The 20,494-nt window shown below is 45.8% G+C and overlaps 1 protein-coding gene and 2 long non-coding RNA genes across 8 annotated transcripts in view; 2 read left to right on the forward strand and 1 right to left on the reverse strand.

The window, feature by feature from the left end:
- Positions 1–20,494, forward strand: part of SEMA5A (semaphorin 5A) — a 553,896-nt gene that overhangs the window by 263,784 nt on the left and 269,618 nt on the right. Inside the window, exons 1-3 of one of the 6 annotated variants that reach the window (XM_049860570.1) lie at positions 16,511–16,626; positions 18,747–18,797; positions 18,849–19,244. The exons of 1 other annotated variant lie outside the window; for it this stretch is intronic. In XM_049860570.1, coding sequence (XP_049716527.1) covers positions 19,216–19,244 — 29 coding nt within the window. In that variant the 5' untranslated portion in view covers positions 16,511–16,626; positions 18,747–18,797; positions 18,849–19,215. Of the gene's footprint in view, positions 1–16,370; positions 16,474–16,510; positions 16,627–18,319; positions 18,401–18,746; positions 18,798–18,848; positions 19,245–20,494 lie in introns of those variants that run through there. 4 more of the 6 variants (XM_049860597.1, XM_049860561.1, XM_049860588.1 and 1 more) reach the window with 4 other exon arrangements.
- LOC126062775 (uncharacterized) lies at positions 7,786–15,921 on the reverse strand. Its single transcript, XR_007514141.1, has 3 exons — positions 15,661–15,921; positions 15,475–15,569; positions 7,786–8,445 (listed from the first exon to the last, which is right to left on the reverse strand). It is a non-coding gene; the product is annotated as an uncharacterized LOC126062775 (long non-coding RNA).
- On the forward strand, positions 16,895–18,716 carry LOC126062768 (uncharacterized). Its single transcript, XR_007514140.1, has 3 exons — positions 16,895–17,085; positions 17,188–17,289; positions 18,594–18,716. It is a non-coding gene; the product is annotated as an uncharacterized LOC126062768 (long non-coding RNA).

Here is a 20,494-nt window from a genome sequence, read left to right on the forward strand (position 1 = left end):
GTAATCTTTATGGGAGCAGATTGTCAGGATCCCACAGAGCTGCTGAGTGAGTTTGAACTGCCACCCACTCAGTTAGCAGCCAAGTACTTAACCATTTCATACAGCCGGAAAATCTTATGGAGCACAGTTCTGCTCTATAACACATGGGGTCGCCATGAGTTGGAATTGACTCAGCAGCAACAAGCTTGTTAATTTGTTTTTGGTAATGTTTTTGTCCTTGGAAATTTTGATCCTAATTCTATAAAAATTACATCATTAATGGGAAATGTATAAAGACACCAAGGCAAAGAGCAAAGGAGCTGCTTGAGGCTCCTTGCACACCTGGCCCTTGCATACCTGACCCTTGCACACCTGGCCATTGGTGAGAGCCCATCACGGCACGCTTCTCGTATAACCTCTGACTTGCCATTACAGTTGGTAGACGATGTCTCTGGTTCAGAAGCCTGTTGTTCTTTATCCGTGTGTGTACAAATCATACAGCGTAGGTTTCCGAATGGTATGTTTATCTCTAAAACCCAAAACTAAGGCCGGAGTACCTCCAAGGCAAAGCTTGGTCTTTTTTACAGTCACAAGAGACCTGACGTGTTGAAACATTTTATTGGATGTTCTTTTGAACCATTCTTGTCTTAGTCTCTAGTGCTGCTGTAACAGAAATACCAGGCAGGTGGTTTTACCAAATACATTTACTTTCTCACAGTTCAGGAGCCTAGAAGTCTGGATTATGGCACCAGCTCTGGGGGAAGGCTGTCTCTGATGGCTCTGGGGGAAGTCGTTTTCTCACCTTCACTAGCCCCAGAGCTCTTTGGTTTCCTGGTGATCTCTACGTGGCATCTGTCTCCCCTCTATCTGTGGTTGCTTCTCTCTATCCCTAATCTGCTCAAAAGCGAGTGTTTTAGGAGTGAACACAATTCAGTCCATACCAGTCTGTTTTGCTCGTTTTCCGAACCTACACGACTTGAGAAAGCGAGATGGACTTGGCCTCTGGTGTGCTGGTGCAGAACTTGCCCTTGGTGTTCACAGCACACAGTCTTATACGATATCGTTGAATGAACGAACAGGCAGCTTCTCCTTAGTGAGAGCGAGGGACTCCTTTCTAAATGTTTCTGCTGTTGTTTCTCAACGGGGACCTGGAGTGTACAGTGGCCAGTAGAATTCCATGATTTTCGGTGGTTATAGTGCTCCATCTTTACTTCCAGGCTCTACCGTAAGATGAATCTGCCGGACACAGTGTGTAATTACAGACAGCCCCCCGGGTTACCAAGGCCTAACTTAGGTACAACCTGTAGTTACAAGCCAACCCCCGTAAAGCCTGGTATATTAAAAATTCAAGGTACAGGCAATGGTTCCGGCGCTACTGTGCGTCGAGCATCAAACCGTTGTTATGTTAAAGACATTTTAGTGTGTCTGAAAGTGTTTCTGTAATGGTTTCTATGCACAGAAAAGTATAAACCCCAGTGCCGTTGAGTTGACAGAAGGGTATACTATATACTATATACACAGTACACTAAGACAAACATTTGACTAACTGGTGGTGGATATGAACCATACCTGTTTCAACTTACATGCAAATTCGACTTTAAGACAGACTTCAGAACCTGAGGACTACCTGTAAATGGGAAACTTTTTTTTTTTTTAAAAGAGATCAGCAATTCTATGTCCAATACTCACAACTTGTTTCTGCTTTCCAAGGGATCTATTTGAGTTTAGCTTCACAATGAGTGGAATGAAATCAGCAGTTGGGAGTCACTCCATCACTGGAGAAAGCCAGGGGTGGCCATCTTTATGTTGTGCTCACGTTAATTGTGACTTAGGGAAAGTCTCTGTGAGAGAAGAGAGAAGGAGCTTGTCATTCGTCCCCATTTGTCCTTTTAATCCTGTTCACCACTAATTTTTTTTAAACCTACACGTTATGGTTTGCATATCTTCCCTTCTCTGTACTTTTCCTTCACATTGCTGACACTTGATTCAAAGGTGTGTGCCCTTTCTCTTAAGATTCTCTTTCTTCCTCTTCCTCACAGTGGATCCCTGGGTCGTACGAAAGGCTAAACATTCTAGGTTGGCAGAGGCTTGAACCCATCCAGGGGTGCCTAGGAAGACAGGCCCAGCAACCTGTTTCTCAAAGGTCACAGCCTTGAAAACCCTATGCCGCACAGTTCTACTCTGCACACATGGGGTCGCCGTGAGTCAGAATCCACTCAGTGGCAACTAACAACATCAATAACACCGCCCTCTTCCTTCTATGAGTTCTGTCCTTTCTTCCAATTGGCCTGTTTGTTAATTGACCTAAGCGATGTAAGAAGTCCCCTATTTGCATGCTAGCTTTGTTACATTCTGCCCAATATTTGCCAAATGCCAGTGTGCACTCCCAGGCATTTGTTCAACGTTAAGGTCTGTCTGCCCCACTCACAGTTCTGCTAGCTCAGAGAGTTAGACCGTGGCCCGTGTCTCGTGCTCTTATCAGACAGCCTTCTGCATGTTCTGGGGAGAGGCTGCTTTTTCCTGTGTGTCTTCTATTGTAAATACATCATCTCTGTACTTTCTTCTGGGCTTGAGGGTGTCACGGGTTGAATTACGTCCCTGCAAAAATGTGTGTGTCAACTTGGTTAGGCCATGAGTCCCAGCATTCTGTGGTTGTGCTCCACTTTGTGATTGTAATTTTATGTTGAGAGGGTTAGGGTAGGACTGTAACACCACCCTTACTCAGGTCACCTCCCTGATCCAAGGGAAAGGGAGTTTCCTGGGGTATGGCCTGCACCATCTTTTATCTCTCAAGATAAAAGGGGAGAAAGCAAAGAGTGGGGGACCTCATACCACCAAGAAAGCAGCACCAGGAGCAGAGCGCATCCTTTGGACCCGAGGTCCCTGCACCTGAGAAGCTCCTCAACCAGGGGAAGATTGAGGACAAGGACTTTCTTCTAGAGCCGACAGAGAGAGAAAGCCTTCCCCTGGAGCTGACACCCTGAATTTGGATGTTTAGCCTACCTTACTGTGAGGAAATAAATTTTTCTTTGTTAAAGCCATCCGCTTATGGTATTTCTGTTATGGCAGCACTAGATGACTAAGACAAGTGGGGAGAAGCTGCGCCTAGTACGACAGTTATTATTTAAAACCCCAAAAATGAAAGGAAACCCGTTGCCATCGAGTCGATTCCAACTCTTGCGACCCTATAGGACAAATTAGAGCTGCCCCAAAGGCCAAGGAGCACCTGGTGGATTTGAACTGTTGACCTTTTGATTAGCAGCTGAATGTTTAAACACTTTGCCACTAGGGTTCCCAGTTATTATTAATGTAGTTATGTGAGTTGGTATAAATATATTGTCCCCCACATGGCTGTCGGTTTGTTGTACTCTGGGGGCTTGTGTGTTGCTGTAATGCTGGAAGCTGTGCCACTGGTATTCAGATACCAACAGGGTTACCCCATGTGGACAGATTTCAGCTGAGCTTCCAGACTAGGAAGAAGGACCCGGTGGTCTATGTCTGAAAAGAATTCGCCAGTGAAATCTTATGAACACTGTCTGATATAGTGCTGGAAGATGAGCCCCTCAGGTTGGAAGGCACTCAAAACGCTACTGGGGATGAGCTGCCTCCTCACAGTAGAGTCGACCTTAATGAAGGGGATGGAGTCAAGTTTTCGGGACATTCATATGCTGATGTGGCATGACTCAAAATGAGAAGAAACAGTTGCAAGCATCCATTAATAATCAGAACCTGGAATGTACGAAGTATGAATCTAGGAAAATTAGAAATCATCAAAAATGAAATGGAATGCATAAACTTCATATCCTAGGCATTAGCGAGCTGAAATGGACAGGTATTGGTCATTTTGAATCAAACGATGGTATGGTCTACTATGCCAGGAATGACAGCTTGAAGAGGAATGGCTTTATATTCATCATCAAAAAGAACATTTCAAGACCTATCCTGAAGTACGATGCTGTCAGTGATAGGGTAATATCCATACACCTACAAGGAAGACCAGTTAATACAACTGTTATTCAAATTTATACACCAGCCACTAAGGCCAAAGATGAAGAATTTGAAGATTTTTTTTACCAATTTCTGCAGTCCGAAATTGACCGAACATGCAATCAGGATGCACTGATAATTACTGGTGATTGGAATGCAAATGTTGGAAACAAAGGAGTAGGATCCATAGTTGGAAAATATGGCCTTGGTGAAAGAAACAATGCCAGAGATCCCATGATCGAATTTTGCAAGACCAATGATTTCTTCATAGCAAATACCTTTCTTCACCAACATAAATGGCTACTATACACATGGATCTCACCAGATGGAATACACAGGAGTCAAATCGACTATATCTATGGAAAGAAGATGGAAAAGCTCAATATTGTCAGTCTGAACAAGGCCAGGGGCTGACTGTGGATCAGACCATCAATTGTTCATGTGCAAGTTCAAGTTGAAACTGAAGAAAATTAGAACCAGTCAATGAGTGACAAGGTACAGCCTCGAGTATTTCACACCTGAATTTAGAGACCATCTGAAGAACAGATATGACACATTGAACCCTAACGAAATAAGATCAGACAAGTTGTGGAATGACATCAAAGACATCATACATGAAGAAAGCAAGAGGCCATTAAAAAAACAAGAGAGAAAGAAAAGACCGAAATGGATGTCAGAGGAGACTCTGAAACTTACTTTTGAACATCGAATAGGTAAAACAAAAGGAAAAAATGATGAAATAATAGAGCTGAACAGAAGATTTCAAAGGGCAGCTCAAGAAGACAAAGTAAGGTATTATGATGACATGTGCAAAGTCCTGGAGATAGAAAACCGAAAGGGGAGAGCACGCTTAGCATTTCTCAAGCTGAAAGAATTGAATAAAAAATTCAAGCCCTAAGTTGGAATACTGAAGGATACTATGGGGAAAATATTAAACGACGCAGGAAGCATCAAAAGAAGCTATAAGGAATACGCAGAGTCACTATACCAAAAAGAAACAGTCGATGTTCATCCATTTCAAGAGGTACCATATGATCAGGTACTGATGGTACTGAAGGAAGAGGTTCAAGCTGCACTGAGGGCATTGACAAAAAACAAGGCTCCAGGAAATGACAGAATACCAATTGAGATGTTTCAACAAACAGGTGTAGCACTGGAAGTGCTTACTTGTCTATGCCAAGAAATTTGGAAGACAGCTACCTGGCTAACCAACTGGAAGAGATTCATATTTATGCCTATTCCTAAGAAAGGCTATCCAGCCGAATGCAGAAATTATTGAACAATATCAATAATATCACATGCAAGCAAAACTTTGCTGAAGATCATTCAAAAGTAGCTGCAGCAGTATATCAACAAGGAACTGCCAGAAATTCAAGCTGGATTCAGAAGAGGATGTGGAACCAGGGATATCATTGGTGATGTCAGATGGATCCTGGCTGAAAGCAGAGAATGCCAGAAAGATGTTTACTTGTATTTTATTGACTATGCAAAGGCATTGGACTATGTGGATCATAACAAATTATGGACAATATAGCCAAGAATGGGAACTCCAGAACACTTAATTGTGCCCTTGAGGAACCTTTACATGGATCAAGAGGCAGTCCTTTGAGCAGAACAGGAGGATACTGCATGTTTGGAAGTGAGGAAAGGTGTGAGTAAGAGTTGTGCATCTTTTCACCATACCTATTCAATCTGTATGCTGAGCAAATAGTCCGAGAATCTGGATGATATGAAGAAGAATGGGGCATCAGGATTGGAGGAAAACTCATTAACAGCCTGTGTTAAGCAGATGACACAACCTTGCTTGCTGAAAGTGAAGAGGACTTAAGTACTTACTGATGAAGATTAAAGAGCACAGCCTTCAGTATGGATTACATGTCATCATAAAAAAAACCAGAAATCCCCACAACTAGACCAATAAGCAACATCATGATGAATGGAGAAAAGATTGAGGTTGTCAAGGATTTCATTTTACTTGGATCCACAATCAACACCCATGGAAGCAGCAATCAGGAAATCAAAAGACGCATTGCATTGGGCAAATTGGCTACAAAAGACCTCTTTAAAGTGTTGAAATGCAAAGATGTCACTTTTAGAACTAAGGTGAGTCTGACCCAAGCCATGGTGTTTTCTGTCACCTCATATGCATGCAAAAGCTGGACAATGAATAAGCAAGACCGAAGAAGAATTGTCACCTTTGGATTGTGGTGTTGGCAAAGAATGTTGAATATATCGTGGACTGCCAAGAGAACACACAAATCTGCCCTGGAGGAAGTACAACTAGAATGCTACTTACAAGTAAGGATGGCGAGACTATGTTTCACATACTTTGGAGGTGTTGTCAGGAGGAATCAGTCCGTGGAGAAGGACATCATGCTTGGTAAAGTGGAGGGTCAGTGAAAAAGAGGAAGACCCTCAACGAGATGGATTGACACAGCGAGTACAACAGTGAGCGCAAGCACAGCAATGATTGTGAGGATGGCGCAGGACCAGGTGGTATTTCGTTCTGTTGTGCATGGAGTCGATGAGTAGGAATCTACTCTGTGGCACCTAACAACACCAGCAACAAATATATTGTTGTTAGTTGCAGTCACGAGTGACCTAATGCACAACAGCATGAAACTCCACCTAACCCACATCCCCATGATTGGTTGTGGGTCAGACCCTTGTGATCCATAGGGTTTTCATTGGCTGATTTTCAGAAGTAGATTGCCAAGCTTTTCTTCCTACTCTGTCTTAGTCTGGAAGCTCTGCTGAGACCTGTTGGGTATCACAGCAACACTCAAGCCTCCAGCGACAGACAGGTGGTGAGCGTGCATGAGGTGCACTGGCCAGTAACAACCTGGGTCTCCTGCGTGGAGGGCGAGAATTCTATTGTTGTGCCGCCAAAGCACCTCACAACTGTATGTAGTCTTCCTTTTCGCCTAATTCCACAAATGAGCCAGCAAAGGAGTATGGTAAACATCAATCAATTTCTTTATTTGGCACGGGCATGTGAGTGTGTGTGTGTGCACGCACGTGAACGTGTTAAAATCTTGGAGTGTTTCTGTAACCAGATATAGATTGATGGTTTTCATTCCATAGCATTTCAAAATTATGCCCAGTTAATGAACGTGGGATTTTAAAGGGAAGTAGGTTATGATGTTCATTAGCAAAATAGCCTTTGTTATGATTCTTTTCAAAACTGCCCCATGGGTCAGGGGGCTAGGAAGGACCAGGCTTGTCTTTCGTTTATAAACAGAGTCAGTAAATGATTAAGTGTCTGCCTGAGGGCCACATTCTGGCCCTGTGCCAGACTGGGAATCCTTTTACTTAAAGCCTTTTCTCTGCTTTCCCCCCACATTTGGACACAAGTTGTAAATTGACTATGACTGTTGAGTAAATGGAGTCAGAAAGAAAATACGTTTGAGAGCTGAGAGCTTTTCTCCTAGCCAGCCCCACATGGGGTCCGTCAGAATTTATTCCTTCATGTGGCTATTCTTTCACGACTTTATTCATGAAATATTTACTGAACCTGCTTTATGGTAGGAAGTGTCTCAGCTGTTGGAAAAACAAAGATGAAGCACATTCTTTGCCCAGAGAAGCCTTCTCCTCCATGTGCTAGGGGCTGGCCTCAGGTCTTTGTAAATAAAGTTTTATTGGAACACTGCCACACACACTCCTTTATGAATTGTCTTTGGATAATTTCAAGCTACCAGGGCAGAGATGAGTAATCCCCAGGGAGGATGCAAAGGTGAAACATTTGCTATTTATCCTTTAAGATAAAGTTCGCTGACTCCTGGCCCCTGTGACAGGGACTCAGGCAATTACAGTCCCCAGCCAAGGCCTGAGTGAAGGACCAGGAAATCCCAGGAGCAGAGGAACATGATGCAGTGAGTGAGCAAACAGGCCATGTTCGGAGATGTGCGTCCATTTGCACCTTGGACTCTACTGAGGGCTTGGGCGTCAGGAGAGCTCCTTCCTGCCTGAGGGGTCACCATGAGGCTGGGAAGAGCCCTGCTCTAAGGGACCTGCTGGTGAGGACAAGAAGGTGATGGTAGGTGAGGCCACAATGATTGTTGTTGTTACTGGTTGTCCAGTCGGTGTCAGCTCATGGTACCCTTACCTGTAGTAGATGTCCTGCGCCATCTTCATGTTCACTGGGTATGTTTGATGGGGTCAGATAGCGGGGAAGTGTCTTAGTTACCTAGTGCTGCCATAACAGGAATACCTCAAGTGGGTGGCTTTAAGGAACAGAAGTTTATTTTCTCACAGTTCAGGAGGGCAGAAGTCCGAATTCAGGGTACTGGCTCTAGGGGAAGGCCCTCTCTGTTAGTTCTGGGGAAGGACTTTGTCTCCTTCAGCTTCCCTAGTCCTTGGCATTCCTCGGTTCCTTGGTGATCTTCACGTGGCTTGGCATCTATCTTCCCCTCCTGTACTTGCTGGTTCGGTGCCCAATCTACTCTTTTATACTCAGAAGCCATTGGCCTCAGACACACCCTGTACTGATAAAAAAAAAAAAAATTATACAGCCTCTTTAATACAACAAAGATGGGATTACATCCACATGGATAGAGGTTAGGATTTATAGCACATGTTTTTGTGGGACACAATTCAGTCCCTAACACTGAGCTTGGGTAATCCTCTAGACCAGTGATTCTAACCCCCAAAACCAAACCCATTGTTGTCGAGTTGATGACCCTCATAATGACCCTATAGGACAGAGGAGAACTGCCCCATAAGGTTTCCAGGAACAGCTGGTGGATTCTTAGTGCCGACCTTTTGATTAGCAGCCAAATGCTTAACCACTGTGCCACCAGGGCTCCATGTCCCCCAAGAGGCCTTTGGAGAATGCAGATGCCCAGGACTGGACCCAGATCATCTGAACTAGACTCTGGGGGAGCAGGGCCAGAACTTTTGTCATAAACAAACCCCCGGTAACCTGCTGGCTTGGCAGATTTGAGAACCTCTGCTGCTGTAGGGTCACTATGAGCCAGAATTGACCCAACTGCCCCAGGCTGCAGGCATTGAGGAGCCCCAGGGATTTCTGAGATCCCATGCTCAGAATTGCTTTAGGAAGATGATCCAGCCATATTGGGTGCAGAAGGTGCTAGAATTTGGAGACGTTGGAGGAGAGACAGCAGTTGGGGGCTGTGCATCTGATGATAGGTGGAGAGAACTGGAATTTAAGTGTCGATCGTGGGAGTTGAGTCTTTCTTCTTTCAGAGCTGATTTGACAGTGAATGAGGCTAATTGAAGGGACAGAGGGTCAAAGGGGACTTAAGCAAGGTTTGGGAGCCTGGCTGGCCATAATGGTGTTAGTTGGGGTTGAACATATGGGAGACTGAGCTGTGATTCTTGGATTATTTGAAGACACATGAAAAAATTCCCAGATTGTACTCACTCTGAAGACAAACCAGAAAAAATAATTGTATATGGAGAAAACCTTACAAGTGAATATTCCCAGGACAGTGCAGGTTAAAAGAATCCTAGTGATATTGAGATGGTATTTTTTTTAAATGAAAGATGATATCTGTTAACTGAAGAACAGATCAGTTCAGACACCCAGTGGGCCCGTGAGAGCAGAAGTCAGGAGCTAAAATAGAGCAGTCACTCACCATGTGTTATCCTCAAGGCACTCAGATTTGCAGGTAATATTTAAAGCTTAATAAAACTTAAATTATCAGTGAGGTTATTAACAATATTAATGAGTAGCTTTTCCCCTAACTATTGCTCTGGTTTCGTATCTGTGAGAGTTATAAGCAGCACTGGTCTCAATTACTACAGTCCACTAAAACCCACCTTTATTATTTTATTTTACTTGCTAAATAAAGAGGGGCTCTTCATCCACGACTTTGGTAATTAACACGAAGACTAATATTAGAGCGGTAAGGTCGTGGATGTGATGAATCCTCCCATTTATTTATGATGACCAAGACCTTTGTTGTTGGCTGCCACTGAGTCGGCTCCAATTCCTGATGACCCTGTGAACAACAGAAGGAAACCTTGCCCAGTCCTGTGCTTCCTCATGACAGGTGCTGTGTTTGAGTCCATCGTCTCGGTCACTGAGTCAGTCTGTCCCACCAGGAGCCTCCCTTGCGTTTGCTGACCCTCCACGTAACCAACCATGATGTCCTTTCCCAACGAATGGCCTACTCACCACAGTAGGACAAATTGACAGCAGGTGTTGTGGTTAGGTGTGGAGATGGTTCCGAGTCATAGCAACACCATGTGCGACAGGACAATAACACCGCCTCGCCCTGTGCCGTCCTCACAATCATTGCTGTGCCTGAACCATCGTTGCAGCCACTGTGTCAGTCCATCTCGTTGAGGGCCTTCCTCTCTTTTGCTGACCCTCTACTTCACCAAGCATGATGTCCTTCTGCAGGGACTGGGCCCTCCTGACAACATGTTAAAGTATGTGACGTGAAGTCTCACCACCCTCACTTCTAAGGAGCATTCTGGCTGTACTTATTCCAAGACAGATGTGTTCCCTTTTCTGGCAGTCCATGGTATATTCGATATCCTTCCTCAACTCCAAAAACTTTAAGGGGTTTAAAATACACATTTTGGGATAACACAAACAAACAAACAAACAAGAAACAAACTCATTGCTGTCGAGTCGATTCCAACTCATAGTCATCCTATAGAACAGAGTGGAACTGCCTCACAGAGTTTCCAAGGTCAAAAATTTGAATCCATCAGCTGCTCCTTAGAAACCCTATGGGACAGTTCTACCCTGTCCTATTGGGTTGCTGTGACCCATCAGAATTGACTTGACAGTAATCGAGTTTTAAATCTTTATGGAAGCAGACTGCCACAACCTTCTCCTGATTGCTGACCTCTCGGGTAGCAGCTGAACGCTCAACCACTGTGCCACCAGGGTTCTTTTTGGGTTAGGGTCTGGAATAAGCTAATATGGTTCTGGGAGAGTGAATACTAGACACATATGGAGAGAAAAAATAATCAGAATTGCTTTAAAATGTCATATCCCACAAAACATATCTTTACTATTTTGGGGTTGTGTGGGGAAATTCTGACTGCGGAGGTTAAACGACAGCATAGGCACCTTCTACATTGATCACCACGTTCAAAAATATAGCAGCAAACTAAAAAAAATTAAAACTGCATCCAACATTCAAAAAAATGTGATCTGTTTCAAATAGCTTGGTAATTTTAAAATTTATTTAATCTCTCTAATGCCTGTGTAAAAAAAAACATGAAAGAGATAGTTTTTAGAATGCTTATGCACACACAGAAAAATAATGGCTTCTAGAATTTGCTGAGAGTCAAGGAGAATAATGAAATGTCCTGGAAATAGCAACTGTACACAGGTCGGTGAACTACAGGAGTTGTTTACATGATTAAATTAAGTGTTCACGCTCTTTAAAGTTATTGGTAAGATTGAAATGCTAAATATTTATATTCAGAGAATTAAAATAGTTCTTATGAAAGCACTCTGTGCTTTAAAGGATGTTGTTACTACTTTTCCTTAGCTTCAAAGCCATGAATTTAGTTTTCATCTTCAAGTTTATCATTGCACTTGAAAATTTAGGGTATTATCTTAGTTTCCTGTGGATCTTGTAGCAAAAAAATACCGTGTCATGGGTTGAATTGTGTCCCCCAAAATGTGTGTCAACTTGGCTAGGGCATGATTCCCAGTATTGTGTGTTTGTCCACTATTTTGTCATCTGATGTGATTTTCCTGTGTGTCGTAAATCCTAACCTCTATGATGTTAATGAGACAAGATGAGAGGCAGTTATATCAATGAGGCAGGGCTCAATCTACAAGATCAGGTTTTGTTTTAAGTTAATGTCTTTTAAGATATAAACGAGAGAAGCAAGCAGAGAGACATGGGAACCTCATTACCACAAAGCAAGGAAAGCCAGGAATGTGCGTCCTTTGAAACCGGGGTCCCTGTGCTGAGAAGCCCCTTGACTGGGGAGGATTGATAACAAGGACCTTCCCCCAGAACCTACAGACACCGAAAGCCTTCCCCTGGAGCTGACACCCTGAATTTGGACTTCTAGCATCCTAGATTGTGAGAGAATAAATTTCTGTTTGTTAAAGCCATCCACTTGTGGTATTTCTGTTACAGCATCCCTAGATACCTAAGACATACCACAGGCGGGTGGTTTTAGACAACAGGAATTTACTGTTTCACAGTTCAGGAAGCTAGATGTCCAAATTCAGGGTATGTTTATTTATTTATTTTTTTTTATAGGGGGAGGTCCTTTGTTGTCTGTCCCAACTTCCGGTAGTTGCTGGTGGTCCTTGGCATTCCTGGGCTTGTAGGTGAATCCTCCATGTGTGTCTGTCTCTTATGACGTCTTCCTCTGTGTGTGTGTGTCTGTCTGTGTCTATTCAGCTCCTTTTACAACTCAGAAGTGATTAGGTATAGGGCCCACCCTGCCCTGCTTTGACCTAATTAACATAACAAAAGAAAAACCTGTTTCCAAACAGGATTACACCCACAGGTTGTTGTTGTTGGTTGACTTCGAGTCTGTTCTGACTCACTTTGACCCTGTGTTTGCAGAGCAGAACTCCTCCATAGAGGTTTCAGGCCTGTGATCTTCGGAAGCAGATGGCAAGCCTTTCCTCTGAGGCACATCTGGGAGGGTTCATATCGCCAGCCTTTATGCTCGTAGATGAGTGCTTAACTGTTTGTGCCACCCTGGACTCCTACCCCCACAGGCAGGACATACTTGGTGCATATTTTGGGGGGACACAAGTCAATCCATAACAGACATCATTTATTAGTTGCCATCAAGTTGGCCGCAATTCATGGCGATCCCACGTACAACAGAACAAAACGTTGCCCGTTCCTGTGCCATCTTCATGATTGTTGGTGGGTTTGAGCCCATTGTTGGGGCTGTTGTGTCAGTCCATCTCATTGAGGTTTTCCTTCGTTTTTGCTGACCCTTTGCTTTACCAGCCACCATGTCTAGGTATCACAGGGAATGTCACTATTTCAAGCTCTGTGCCATCTGAATATTGGCAACAGTTAGGCCAGAACCTGGCTGTGAAGAGACACTGTAGAGAAGATGAAGCTGGCTTAGGTATGGAGAAGCCAACTTTTCCCTTCATTGGCTGATCTCAGACTTAGCCAAATGGTGCTAATTTACATGTGGCGTATGTACGGTCTTCAGATTGCCTCATGATCAGCTTTTGTCTAAACTTTTATTAAACCACAGCGACAGCAACCAAACTAAAAAGTTTTTATAGGGTTGCTTGCTTTCTCTGTTTTCATTTTCTCTTAATGCAAAGCACAAGCCTCCCTTTCTTACTTATTCTGGCTTCTACTTCTCATTATAACCAAGCCTGTAACCTACACGTTCAATATGCACTTGGAATTCTTTCCTTTGATTTTATTGTCGTATTCATCAGAGACCAGTTGAGTTATTCTAAGACAGTGTCATTTTAAAATACCCGTGTCTTTCATAATTAATGGAGGTCAGAGTTATGTTTTATATTGTCTCTAGATAAAATGGGTCATTTAGTTAATATGCTCATGATGGCTCCACCTTTCCTTCAGTGCAGGCTGAATTTTATCCCTTTATGTGGAGACACAAATGAGCTCCTCTATTGTGGCCCGCACTGCTCCCTGAGAGAAGATTGTGTTGTGGTTAGTGATTTATGGCTGATAGGCCACTGGGGGACGTGATGCTCTGTAGAATGAGTTATTCAATCCTAGAGTCAATAAGGAAGAAAGTCTCTGGTGAAGACAGAAAAACTGTACCCTCAAGTCTGGTGGGGAAAGATGGGTGGGCTTCAAAATTGTCAGTTTGTGTCTGCCAGTTTTAGTGCTTTGTGATTTGAATCATTCAGTCTTTTTTATCCATGTGCTCCTCACATACTGTTACTCACATATTGGAGTCCTGAGTGGTGCAGGCGGTTACCTGCACAGCTACTAACCGAAAGGTTGGAGGTTCACATTCACCCAGAGATGTCTCGGAAGAAATGCCTTGTGAGGTACTTCCGAAAAATCAGCTATTCAAAGTCCTATGGAGCACAGATCTACCGTGACACACATGGGGCCACCATGAGTTGGAATCAACTGAACAGCACAGGTTTTTTGTTTTATTGTATCTGTGTACCACTCATGTGTTATTACTCCTACATGTAACAAGGAGTCCCCGGGTGGTGCAAGTTGTTAACGTGCTCGACCGCTAACTGAAAGGTTAGAAGTTGGAATCTACCCAGAGGGACCTTGGAAGAAAGGCCTGGTGATTTATTTCTGAAAAATGAGCCATTGAAAACCCTATGGATTGTGGTTCTACTCTGCAATGCATGGGGTCACCATGAGTTGGAAGCAACTTGACGGCGGTTGGCCTTTTGGTCGGGGTGGTACAAAGGGTTAACATGCTTGGCTGCTAACCAAAAGGTTGGAAGTTCGAGTTCACCCAGAGGTGCCTTGGAACAAAGGCTGGTGATCAGCCAATGAAAACCCTAAGGAGCACAGTTCTACTCTGACATACGTGGGGCCACTGTGAGTCAGAATCAACTTCACCGAAACTGGCTTGGTCAAAGGTAATATGGTTCTTATATTTGAATGTGCAATTTGACACTTTATTCCAAGACATTTAAAAAAATAGGCCCATACCAAGGAAAGAAACACTTGTATTTTCATTTCCTACAGCCATAAAACTGAACCTGTACAGTTTGATGAGCTTTCTGTCACAAGAGGAGAAAAATGAGAAGCCTGGAACAGCGCCCCTAAGCTGTGCAGCTAATGCACTCTGAGAATCTAATTTCTTAACCTCTTGCACGGCTGCATTTCTCCCCAAAGAATGGCAATATTCCCTATTGCTACCTATTCACACCTGGGTGTTATGAAGATTAACGAGACCCCATACAGGCTCTGGGTTGCTCCCAGTGTTGCCCTGTTAGTGAAGCCAACCTGATGTGAGACATTTGGTTCGCATTCCTGACTGGCTGGGAGCCAGAGGCACTGCCTCCTTGTTGGAAAGGTTGGTGGCCTTACCCATGAACCTCACATAGGTTGTTTTTCCTCCTCGGTGCTTCTCATAGTTGCAAGATAAAGTGGTGGCATCCTCAGCGATGCCCTGGGGAACCGTCACACGCAGGAATCATAGATCTTACTTTGGTGTGCGAGTGGCCCAGCAGCTGGGAATATCAATTTTTTATTCCCCTTAGAAGATTATCTTTCTCTCTGTAACCTTTTGCTTCATAGGTCATCGACCCAAACTGTGATGGATCAAGCTGTCTTGGGAGATTTCAGCTCCCTCTTGTTGCTGGCTGGAGTGGAATTTCTCCTACAACAGAAATGCACTTGGAGTTGCACTTGAAACCAAGTATTTTGAGCACAGGGAGGGGTTGGAATCCACTCTGTGTTTTGACAAATTCTTAGGTTCCTGAGAAGTGATTAAAGGGTTCCAGAAAGGTTTTGTTTAAGTTTTGTCTCTGAAAATGCTTGAAAATTGTAATAGATAAAATGACGACTAAAATATATAACATAGGTAGTCTCTGACTTACGACATGTTCGAGTTGCTGTGAACCGCACTCACCGTGGTCTTTTTTTGGATACATTTTACTGTTAGTAACATACACTGCATACCGAGTTGCATGTGATTTGCTGGCGTTATCATCCTCGTGCCAAACCCTGAAGACAAAGAAACACTTGATTTATAAAAAAAAAATAATAAAAGGCAATGGTAATGAAAACAAGAAAACAAAATAGGTATCCGACTTACGGCAGCACTGACTTAGGGTGGAGTCGCTGGAGCGGAACCCGTCGCGAGTCAGGGACTGCCTGTTACAAAGTTTTCAGACAGAAGCATCCAGGAAGGCACGAGCCTACCTACCTGGGTTTTGCACAGGTGACATTCATTTATTAGAAAGATATTTGAAATTATCTTCCAACATTGTGCCACTGAAGACAAATACACACAGAAACAAGGAAGGGAGCCAGCCAACCAGTGTGCGGAGAGAGCTTAACGTGGAGGTTGACGTTGTGTGAGAAGCCAGCCAGTGTGCGGAGAGAGCTTAACGTGGAGGTTGACGTTGTGTGAGAAGCCAGCCAGCGTGCGGAGAGAGCTTACGTGGAGGTTGACATCGTGTGAGAAGCCAACCAGCGTGCGGAGAGAGCTTACGTGGAGGTTGACATTGTGTGAGAAGCCAACCAGCGTGCGGAGAGAGCTTACGTGGAGGTTGACATTGTGTGAGAAGCCAACCAGCGAGCGGAGAGAGCTTACGTGGAGGTTGACATTGTGTGAGAAGCCAGCCAGCGTGCGGAGAGAGCTTACATGGAGGTTGACATTGTGTGAGAAGCCAGCCAGCGTGCGGAGAGAGCTTACGTGGAGGTTGACATTGTGTGAGAAGCCAACCAGCGTGCGGAGAGAGCTTACGTGGAGGTTGACATTGTGTGAGAAGCCAGCCAGCGTGCGGAGAGAGCTTACGTGGAGGTTGACATTGTGTGAGAAGCCAGCCAGCGTGCGGAGAGAGCTTACGTGGAGGTTGACATCGTGTGAGAAGCCAACCAGCGTGCGGAGAGAGCTTACGTGGAGGTTGACGTTGTGTGAGAAGCCAACCAGCGTGCGGAGAGAGCTTACGTGGAGGTTGACGTTGTGTGAGAAGCCAGCCAGCGTGCGGAGAGAGCTTACGTGGAGGTTGACATCGTGTGAGAAGCCAACCAGCGTGCGGAGAGAGCTTACGTGGAGGTTGACGTTGTGTGAGAAGCCAGCCAGCGTGCGGAGAGAGCTTACGTGGAGGTTGACATCGTGTGAGAAGCCAACCAGCGTGCGGAGAGAGCTTATGTGGAGGTTGACATTGTGTGAGAAGCCAGCCAGCGTGCGGAGAGAGCTTACGTGGAGGTTGACGTTGTGTGAGAAGCCAGCCAGCGTGCGGAGAGAGCTTACGTGGAGGTTGACGTTGTGTGAGAAGCCAGCCAGCGTGCGGAGAGAGCTTACGTGGAGGTTGACATTGTGTGAGAAGCCAGCCAGCGTGCGGAGAGAGCTTACGTGGAGGTTGACGTTGTGTGAGAAGCCAACCAGCGTGCGGAGAGAGCTTACGTGGAGGTTGACGTTGTGTGAGAAGCCAACCAGCGAGCGGAGAGAGCTTACGTGGAGGTTGACATTGTGTGAGAAGCCAACCAGCGAGCGGAGAGAGCTTACGTGGAGGTTGACATTGTGTGAGAAGCCAGCCAGCGTGCGGAGAGAGCTTACGTGGAGGTTGACATTGTGTGAGAAGCCAGCCAGCGAGCGGAGAGAGCTTACGTGGAGGTTGACATTGTGTGAGAAGCCAACCAGCGAGCGGAGAGAGCTTACGTGGAGGTTGACATTGTGTGAGAAGCCAACCAGCGAGCGGAGAGAGCTTACGTGGAGGTTGACATTGTGTGAGAAGCCAGCCAGCGTGCGGAGAGAGCTTACGTGGAGGTTGACATTGTGTGAGAAGCCAGCCAGCGTGCGGAGAGAGCTTACGTGGAGGTTGACATCGTGTGAGAAGCCAGCCAGCGTGCGGAGAGAGCTTACGTGGAGGTTGACATCGTGTGAGAAGCCAACCAGCGTGCGGAGAGAGCTTATGTGGAGGTTGACGTTGTGTGAGAAGCCAACCAGCGTGCGGAGAGAGCTTACGTGGAGGTTGACGTTGTGTGAGAAGCCAGCCAGCGTGCGGAGAGAGCTTACGTGGAGGTTGACGTCGTGTGAGAAGCCAACCAGCGTGCGGAGAGAGCTTACGTGGAGGTTGACGTTGTGTGAGAAGCCAGCCAGCGTGCGGAGAGAGCTTACGTGGAGGTTGACATCGTGTGAGAAGCCAACCAGCGTGCGGAGAGAGCTTATGTGGAGGTTGACATTGTGTGAGAAGCCAGCCAGCGTGCGGAGAGAGCTTACGTGGAGGTTGACGTTGTGTGAGAAGCCAGCCAGCGTGCGGAGAGAGCTTGACATTGTGTGAGAAGCCAGCCAGCGTGCGGAGAGAGCTTACGTGGAGGTTGACGTTGTGTGAGAAGCCAACCAGCGTGCGGAGAGAGCTTACGTGGAGGTTGACATTGTGTGAGAAGCCAGCCAGCGTGCGGAGAGAGCTTACGTGGAGGTTGACATTGTGTGAGAAGCCAGCCAGCGTGCGGAGAGAGCTTACGTGGAGGTTGACATCGTGTGAGAAGCCAGCCAGCGTGCGGAGAGAGCTTACGTGGAGGTTGACATCGTGTGAGAAGCCAACCAGCGTGCGGAGAGAGCTTATGTGGAGGTTGACGTTGTGTGAGAAGCCAACCAGCGTGCGGAGAGAGCTTACGTGGAGGTTGACGTTGTGTGAGAAGCCAGCCAGCGTGCGGAGAGAGCTTACGTGGAGGTTGACGTCGTGTGAGAAGCCAACCAGCGTGCGGAGAGAGCTTACGTGGAGGTTGACGTTGTGTGAGAAGCCAGCCAGCGTGCGGAGAGAGCTTACGTGGAGGTTGACATCGTGTGAGAAGCCAACCAGCGTGCGGAGAGAGCTTATGTGGAGGTTGACATTGTGTGAGAAGCCAGCCAGCGTGCGGAGAGAGCTTACGTGGAGGTTGACGTTGTGTGAGAAGCCAGCCAGCGTGCGGAGAGAGCTTGACATTGTGTGAGAAGCCAGCCAGCGTGCGGAGAGAGCTTACGTGGAGGTTGACGTTGTGTGAGAAGCCAACCAGCGTGCGGAGAGAGCTTACGTGGAGGTTGACATTGTGTGAGAAGCCAACCAGCGAGCGGAGAGAGCTTACGTGGAGGTTGACATTGTGTGAGAAGCCAACCAGCGAGCGGAGAGAGCTTACGTGGAGGTTGACATTGTGTGAGAAGCCAGCCAGCGTGCGGAGAGAGCTTACGTGGAGGTTGACATTGTGTGAGAAGCCAACCAGCGTGCGGAGAGAGCTTACGTGGAGGTTGACATTGTGTGAGAAGCCAGCCAGCGTGCGGAGAGAGCTTACGTGGAGGTTGACGTTGTGTGAGAAGCCAGCCAGCGTGCGGAGAGAGCTTACGTGGAGGTTGACATCGTGTGAGAAGCCAACCAGCGTGCGGAGAGAGCTTATGTGGAGGTTGACATTGTGTGAGAAGCCAACCAGCGTGCGGAGAGAGCTTACGTGGAGGTTGACGTTGTGTGAGAAGCCAGCCAGCGTGCGGAGAGAGCTTACGTGGAGGTTGACGTTGTGTGAGAAGCCAGCCAGCGTGCGGAGAGAGCTTACGTGGAGGTTGACATTGTGTGAGATAGTCTTGATAGCTGTAGTTACAGTGTTGAAGTCAGTCTCACCAGCTGACTCTGTGGTAAACAGGTGTCTATGAGTTGGAATCGACTCAACAGCAATGGGTTTGGTTTTTTCTTTTTATCATACGTAAGTACTTATTAAATAAATTTACACTAATAAGGAATTACTTTACATATTTTATATTTAATTATTTTGGAATAAGGTATTTGATTGCAAAAATAGGAACAATTGGGAAGCATCTGTCAGGAATTTATTGGCACTTGACGTTTTTGACGTGGTACGGATTCTTTCACTAGATGGTCACCTATTTATACAAGTGTACCGGGCGTTGTTTATGTGTAGAGAGAGCCACTGTCTGAGGGATTTGCATTCTTTAAACATACTGACAGATCGTATAGTTCACCTGCCTTGTTTTGTACGTGAAAGTGAGGCACCCTTGAAATAAGTGGGGACATGCACTTTCAGGAGGAATTTGTGTGAAACACGTTAATTGCGGGGTGAAGCCAGCGACAGCCATATACCAGCCCCAGGACTGAGAACTGATTGCCTAGAAGCACAACCTTGTCATTGGCGGTACTAAGATGTGAGCCTTAAAATGATTTATAAATAAATGCACCTGTGAATGGACGGTGACAACATGGGATACTTGTACCGTGAGAACTGTTATTGGGTGTGTGTGCATGTGCGTGTGTGTGTACGTGTGTGCATGTGTGTGCATTCTTGTGTATAAAATGCAGGTAAAATTAGGAAAGGAGCCAGGTGGTGCAATGGTTAAGTGTTTGGCTGCTAAAGGAAAGGTTGGAGGTTTGAACCCACCCAGTGGCTCTGCGGGAGAAAAGACCTGGCAATCTACGTTCTTAAAGATTACAGCCTAGGAAACTCTGTGGGGCAGTTCTGCTCTGTCATACGGGGTCGCTATGAGTTGGAATCCTGATAACATGTCCCAAGTATGTGAGATGAAGTCTCGCCATCCTCGCTTCTGAGAGGGCCACATCAGCAAATGAAGGCCCCAAAAGGTCGGCTCTACTTTGAGGAGGCAGCTTTCCCCTACTCATCTTTTGAGTGCCTTCCAACCTGAGGGGCTCATCTTCCGGCACTATATTAGACAACGTTCCGCTGCTATTCATAAGGTTTTCACTGGCTAATTCTTTTCAGAGGTAGACCGACAGGACCTTCTTCCTAGCCTGTCTAGTCTGGAAGCTCAGCTGGAACCTGTCCACCATGGGTGACCCTGCAGTGGCACAGCCTCTAGCATCACAGCAACACACGAGCCCCCCCAGTACGACAAACTGACAGACACATGGGGGACAGCAGTGTAGCCCCAAGCTAATGTCAGTAGTTGTGACATGCTTTCTGGTGCTCTGCCGATCTTGATT

Source organism: Elephas maximus, chromosome 2 (genome assembly GCF_024166365.1).
Source record: "Elephas maximus indicus isolate mEleMax1 chromosome 2, mEleMax1 primary haplotype, whole genome shotgun sequence".
NCBI lineage: Eukaryota > Metazoa > Chordata > Mammalia > Proboscidea > Elephantidae > Elephas > Elephas maximus.